A 7,235-nucleotide genomic window follows, 5' to 3' on the forward strand; every position below is an offset into this window, starting at 1 on the left:
TCCGAAGGGGTCACAAGCGTACATTTTATACTTGCATCTTTCTCGCTTCCCAAAAATGATGGGTAGAATTTTATAAAATCTAAACAGTGGTGGAATTTAATATCTTGAACTTTCTGTTCACGCGTTTATCAATCAATTCAAACTTAATCACGGGACGAAAGGCATCCACCCATTAATCCCGCGCATTCTCCGCAGTACGCGTGAGGATGGAGTCTTTCAAGATTTTGAGGGCTTTCACACCTTTGGTTGGCTTCTTTCTAATCTTTGTTAAATATCATTTGTCTTCTTGCTCTTCCCCTTCCTCTCATGTATAGGTCTTGGTCTGTTGTCCTTCCATAATTATTTGCTTGTAAACATTCAAACTAAAAGGGTAATTGAATTAAACCGAGTCCGTAAGAAGTATTTCTGGAATTTGATTCGATTACTAATAAAATTTAATTTTATTTACTATTTTTGAATTATAGCTTAAGTAAATTGAATAAGCTCAAGTGATAAGCTATTATATAAATATTAAAATATTATTTGAAATTATTATAAAAATTAGAATGATTGATTATGTGGAAGCCTTGCGATCCGGACTTCTTATTATAGGTGGAGTAGCGAAGCCTCTTTCTTGATCCAAAGCAAATCCTAACCAAAAGAGAAAGCCTGTGCTAGGCCTGAATAATGGAACTTGCGGAAGGTCCAAAAAACAGAACGTTACATCTCGGGTGACTCAAAACAGATACCGGGTTAGGTTTCGGGTTCGAGTCCCGTTCCGGGTCCATTTAACCTACCCCTCTGGGACCAAGCTTAGCTGGCACACTTCCCACCTAATACCAACAACCACCGCCACCTCCACCGTCGCCACCACCACTAGCACCACCCAACCCAAACGACAAAAAACCACATGCCTAAACTCAGCAAAACCTAATCCTCACTCCCACAATGTCCACACCATCCCCATCTCCCTCTCCACCTCCGCCACCAGAACCACCATCACAGTCACCAACCTCAAACCCCAGACCTCTCTCCACCAAGAAACCGCAACCCGTCCCCTGGACCCACCAAGAAACAGTCCACCTAATCCAAGCTTACCAGGAAAAATGGTACTCTTTAAAACGAGGACAGCTTAAGGCCAGCCAGTGGGAAGAGGTGGCTGTAACCGTCGCCGCCCGCTGCGGCTACGAATACAATCACCCAGCAAAAACTGTCATTCAGTGCCGCCACAAGATGGAGAAGCTCCGAAAACGGTTCCGCGAGGAGAGACGGCGTATCTCTCTCACCGGCGCTTGTTCCTGGCAGTACTTTGACCTCATGGAATCGTTGGAAAGGGGACCGATGCCTATCTCTGCACGGCCTTTGGCTCTTCTACCTCCTAATGACACTGGTGATGAAGATGATGAAGACAATGAGGAGGAAGCAGAGGTGGAAGTCGACGAGGAAGAAGAAGAGGAAGAGGATTACGGGTATAGAAGTAAGTCGCGGAGTATTAATTACATACTGCGAAAACCCACCATCGTCAATCGGTTTGCGGGGAGTAATTCTGGGTTTTCGCGAGAGGCGGTGAATAAGAGGAAGAGAGAGGAAATGGTAGAGGAGGAGTACGACGATGACGATGATGAAGAAGGAGGAAGAGGAGATAGAAGGAAAGGGGTGGAAATGGGATTGGCAGGGGAAATAAGGGCATTTGCGGAGAGAATAGTGGGGATGGAGAGGAAAAAGATAGAGATGATGAAGGAGACTGAGAAGTGGAGAATGGAGATGGAGAATAAGCGGATGGAGATGATATTAGATTCGCAGAGGAAGATTGTTTCTATGATTTCAGCTGCTTTTGGTTCACAGGGCGACTTGGAGATGGAGCAAGAATTTTGAAGGTTCAGTGCTTCTCTTTCCAATTTTTCAGCTATCAATTTTTTGGTTTCGTTTTCGTTATATTAGGATAGAGTTCTTTTAGTTATAATAACTTTGAATTAGATTCAGAAGTCAATTTGATTTGATCAGATTGTTTGCGATTGGTTTGAAAAAAATTACACCGAAATCCAACTACAGGCAGCAATAGCATGACCAATGATCAGAACCATAGTGGCATTTTACTCATCTGATCTGAAAATCACTACAATATAGGAGATAGATTTTCAAGGTAGGTCGGAGTTCTTACAGGTCTCATTGTGTATGATACTGTGATTGTTTATTTATATGTTCGAAATCATGCTGACTTGTTTATTATCTTCTTTTAGTTACATTGATAGAACTAGATAGTTTTCTGCTAATTTTGTGGAAGCATTTTCTCCTCTGTGGCAGACATCTGCATATCATCTTTCCATGTTTAAAGAAATTGTTTCTAGTGAAGTTCTGATAGCATACCTCTAGTGCATTTCCTTCCTGCACACTGGCAATATTCATTGTTACCTATATTAAAATATCAATTACTCTCTCTATCTTCTATGGATTTTGCTTCGCGTTCTTCAGCTAATTTTCCTTGTAATTAGATAGATTTTACTCCTTGAAGACACTGCTAAAATGCCTCATTACATCTCCTCTTTCAGTTCATGTCCTGCCCATTCATCATTCATAATTACTATTTCAGGAGTTTCAATATGTAGCTTTTTATTCGAATCTTCTATTTATATTTAATAAGTCTAATGGTACCTCATAATTATAATTGTCCACTAGGTCATATTCTAGCACATAACCAGCTAAAGCATAACAGTGATATCAATTTTGCTTTCTCTTGAATGTATTTTTGACAAAGGTGCAGCTACTATAAATCCTTTTTCATATAAGAACGAGCATAAAAGCCCTTGTATTAAATATTTGCCATGAGTATTTTGATGCTACATAAATCTCATAACAAATATCTGATCTAAGGGCTGCTGGGCTCATTCATGTCATTTAAGATCCTACCCTGAAACCCACTCCAATTAATATAGCTCCATCAATGTTTGATGGATTACCTACCATGTTAGTTATAAGATTTGTTTGTCCAAGTAGATGAAAGTCCAATCTGTGAGTGCTAGAAATAGTTATGAATATATTTATGTTTTGTCGTTCTCATTGTTTCTGTTCCAGACTATAGTATTCAAACTTTGCCTTCTCCAGGATGGTAGCCACCTTACTATTGGTCAAGGGCAATAATTTATATTTTTATTATTTTGTTTGTTTATATTTCTAAGCAGGTCTAGGGATTACAAGTTGCATTTACATTCTAGAGAAGAGTTCAGATTCAGATTTTGTGCAGCTCGGGCAGGTAGCTCTAATTTCTGCATTAGAGGCTTTTGGTTATAGCTTAACTGTGTCCTTCCACTGTATTAAGTGCAGTAGCATAGACTAGCACAGGAAGCTGAGTGAGAAAGATGAGAACAGCGCAGTCTAGGATTTCATAAAGTTTTGACTTCTAAGCATTATGTGGTGGTAGCCACTTGCCACTTTCTTGGTGAACAGATTAAAATTTACCCTTGGATTAAATTGAATTGAATATATCAATTCAATGCAACTGAATGCATTCTCTTCTTTTTCTCCACTACCTAAATTAAATTTTAACATATATATGTGTGTGTGTGCGCGCGCGCGCGGGCGCGCATAATACATTTCAGTGAAATTTTATGGTTTCTTTATACAACAACAACTAAGTCTAAGTCCCAAACTAGTCGGAGTTAGTTATATGGATCCTTTTCTACCATTCAATTTTAATTAAAACCAATTTTGCATCAATAGTTGAAAATTGTAAATCTTTTCATATTATTTTCCTTTACGTCGTTTTAAATATTTTCCTTTCTCTTCTCACTCATTCAACTACTAACTTATCACACTTTTGTACTAGGACATTCGATGCTCGACATTGGATATAATCAAATCTTCTTAATCAACATCAGATTTTATTCACAATGTGTACTACATACACTCTCTAGTAAATATGGTCATTCTTAATCTTATCAATTGTTATAATATTAGATAATACACTTAATATACACATTTCTCGACACTCATCTAATGGGTATGTTATACCTTAGATGCTTAATATTTGCTACTATATAATATAATGTCCCTAACACTATGTTTGGGAGGAGGTTTTGGATAGTAAGGTATAGATTTTCAAGATGTTATGTATATGTTTCGAAGGAAGGTTATATTAATGAGGTAATATTTTTGAGGATTTTTTGAGGTTTCCTTAAAAAAACCTCCAAAAACCTTTCATTTTCAACCCATTAAATTCGTGGGTTTTTTTGAAAGTTTTAATAAATAATAATTTTTGTATTATCCTTATTATATTTTTTTAAATTAACTATTTTAACGTTAGCCTATTCTTCTTTTCTTTTTAATTTTTATTTTATCTGGTTGTGTGGACTACTGTTCTTGCTAAATTTTCAACGTCTTAGTTTGTGCCTCGCTCATTTTACATCATTTAGCACATGTCATTGGCTTACAAAAGCTAATGAGAGTAACCTATCATTTCGCATATATATTATTGCCTACTTTATCATTTTATTTATTTAGCTTTTTCTTTCACTTCAGCATGCATAATTTTACTATTATTGAAATACAAAATCTGTTGAACCATATAATGAGAATAGTTGTACGATAAGGTGAATTTCGTGAGCAAAGATCTACAGAACATTTAAATAGTCGATATTGAGAAAAATTATTATTATTATTATTAACATGTTTTTAATTGATATTTGATGCAGAAAAATATTTTTGAAAAATAGTAATGATCAATTTAGATATTAAAATACATTTGCTTACATAATGAGGGATATTTTTATAATTTTTATTCTTTACCTTACTTCTCATATGTACCTTCTTTCAAACAATATAAAGTCGTCAAACCATCATTTACGGCACCTTCTTCCAAACAAGATAAGATTAAAAAAACATTACCTTGCCTTTTATTACTTTGTCTTACCTTACTCTAAAAAAAAAAAAGAAATTCTTATTTTATCTCTTTAAAAAGCTCTTACCTTACCTCCTTCCACTCCTCTTAAACATAGTGTTTCTATATTCAATCACTCTTTTTCATAGCTTTTTCGAGTGATTCATCAATTTAATGTCTCGATAGTTTGTATAACTTTGAATGTCTCATTTGTTTTTAAAGATAGGAATCAAAGCGTCCTTCTCCACTCATTTGGCATCTTTCTAGATTTTAGTATGATATTGAATAGCTTGATTAACCAAGCTACTACACTTGTCATACTTCTATAGGAAAACCATCTAGGTTGCAAGTTCTCCTTGTCTTTATATTCTTAATGGTCTCTTTAACTTCAACAAAAAAATTTATATATGATTAGTTAGTGTAGTTAAAGTTCTGTTTTGTCAAAAAAATTTTAAGGTTTGTAAAGTTATCCTCATGACTTACACTAAACAACCGATGAAAATAGCATTTCCATCTCTTTTTGATCTCACTATCTCAATAAAACTTGTTGATTATCATATTTAATGCAATTGACCTGATTTAGATCTCTATCACTCTTTTCCTTTAATTGTGCTAGCTTGTATATCTCCTTATCCCCCTCCTGTGTCCCTAATTTTTAGTACAAATTGGCAAGAGATTTACCATGAGCCTTACTAACCGCTTTCCAAGCTTCTTTCCTTACCAACTTGTATTTCTCAAAGGCCTCTCCATCTTTTGTCATTGATAAGTTTTTATACTATTTTCTTTTTATCTTGATAACCTTATGTACATCCTGAATCCAACAACAATACTCTTGTGGGCACATTTGTATACGTCTAGTATATCCATTGACACTTTATTAATGCAGCTCATCATTACCCTCCATGAGCTATCACCATTATTGCCTAAATTCGATACACCTTCTATCAATAGCTTCTCTTGAAAAGCTATTTGTCCTTTTAGGTTCTACCATTGAGTTCTGGATTGCATAAATCTCTTTTTCTTTTTTACTTTCCTTTTTAACTTCACATCTAAAATAACTAGCCTATGCTGAGTAGTTAAAGGCCCACCAAGGATAATTTTGCAATTCTTACATAGAGCTTTGTCCCCTCTTCAACGAGGAAGAAGTCTATTTAGATATAGTTACCTCCACTGTTAAAGGTAATCAAGTATGCTTTCCTTTTCTTGAAAAGGTGCTTGCCATAAGCAGATCAAAAGTTAAAGTAAATTCTAGAAAGGTCTTCCCTTTCTCATCTCTCCTCTCATATCCAAACTCTCCATGCACTTGTTCAAAATCATTGTTGCTACTACCTACATATTCATTCAAATCTCCACTAACAAAAAGCTTGTAATAAGGAGGAATCCTTTGATACATTGCATCCATAACTTCCCAAAATTTGCTTTTAGCTTTCTCATCTATAACTACTTAGGTACATGCGCACTGATGATGATAATAATCTCTTTTTCCAACATTAATTTCAAGAATATAATTTTATCACAAATTTTTGTCACTTCTACCACCTTATTTTTTAGTCTCAATTCCACTATAATTCGTATCCTATTTTGATTCTTCTCAATCTTGGAGTATTACAATTTATAACTCATGTTACCAATCTCTCTCATTTTGTTTTCCCATCCACTTAGCTTCTTGACAAGTTCTGTCAACTCTCCTCATCTTCATAGTATTCACAAGTTTTATTAATTTTTCAGTCAATGATCCAATGTTCTATCTACCTAGGCGATTCCAATTCTCTCAAGAGTAACTTTTCTACTTGCACTCGTCTACCAAGATGTGAAAACTCTTGCCTCTTTTACACATCATTTGAGCACCAATGTTACCCATACACGTACGTAATATGGGAACCTTTGTCTATACTTTGAGCACACAGGTGACTATATATTGAAGTCTCTTATTCATTTAACACTACATTCATATCTTAATGTAACACATGCTTAAATGGGCGTATCCTAACATTTATATCAAAAGAATCCACTCATAAGAATGATAGTCAATCTACTGTAACCTTCTTCCTTTCCCAAACCTGGGACTAATTATGCTTTAACCAATGGGACTGTTTGGTTACATAATATTGTGCTCTAGCTGTCGTAAAGCTAATTATAGCAATTTCTACTTTTGGTAAATAATTGTAAGATGAAGAGCAGAAAGCAGTTAAAAGAAATAAGAAATTTATAATTTAACTCTTCCATATATAATAAATGTAAATGGACAAGTGTTGCTAAGACTTGGCAGTGAAATGGATGTAGAAATACACCAGATTATCTGGGGGTTTTTATTCCAAGGTCCCAAGGAATCGCTTATGCATAATATACCCACAGAAGCGTCCCCAAGCCAGCTTATGGCAAT

General features: G+C 35.3%; 2 protein-coding genes across 8 annotated transcripts in view; both read left to right on the forward strand.

Annotated features, from left to right (window-relative positions):
- The window catches only part of LOC110663222 (uncharacterized), an 83,070-nt gene that overhangs the window by 31,941 nt on the left and 43,894 nt on the right, over positions 1 to 7,235 (forward strand). The gene's annotated exons all lie outside the window — the stretch shown is intronic.
- LOC110663224 (trihelix transcription factor ENAP1) lies at positions 326 to 4,063 on the forward strand. Of its 6 annotated transcripts, XR_009150017.1 has the most exons (4): positions 326 to 1,856; positions 2,032 to 2,122; positions 3,159 to 3,229; positions 3,803 to 4,063. XR_009150017.1 is itself a non-coding variant. In XM_021822480.2 (2 exons), the coding sequence occupies exon 1, from the start codon at positions 928 to 930 to the stop codon at positions 1,852 to 1,854; it is 927 nt and encodes a 308-aa protein (XP_021678172.2). In that variant the 5' UTR covers positions 326 to 927; the 3' UTR covers positions 1,855 to 1,856; positions 1,984 to 2,208. The 6 variants fall into 6 exon arrangements, 3 of the variants coding, with proteins under 3 accessions (XP_021678172.2, XP_058005865.1, XP_021678174.2); XR_009150018.1 differs by lacking the exon at positions 3,159 to 3,229; XR_009150016.1 differs by lacking the exon at positions 2,032 to 2,122 and having other exon boundaries at positions 327 to 1,856.

The sequence above is a fragment of the Hevea brasiliensis genome, chromosome 7 (assembly GCF_030052815.1).
Source record: "Hevea brasiliensis isolate MT/VB/25A 57/8 chromosome 7, ASM3005281v1, whole genome shotgun sequence".
Classification (NCBI taxonomy): domain Eukaryota; kingdom Viridiplantae; phylum Streptophyta; class Magnoliopsida; order Malpighiales; family Euphorbiaceae; genus Hevea; species Hevea brasiliensis.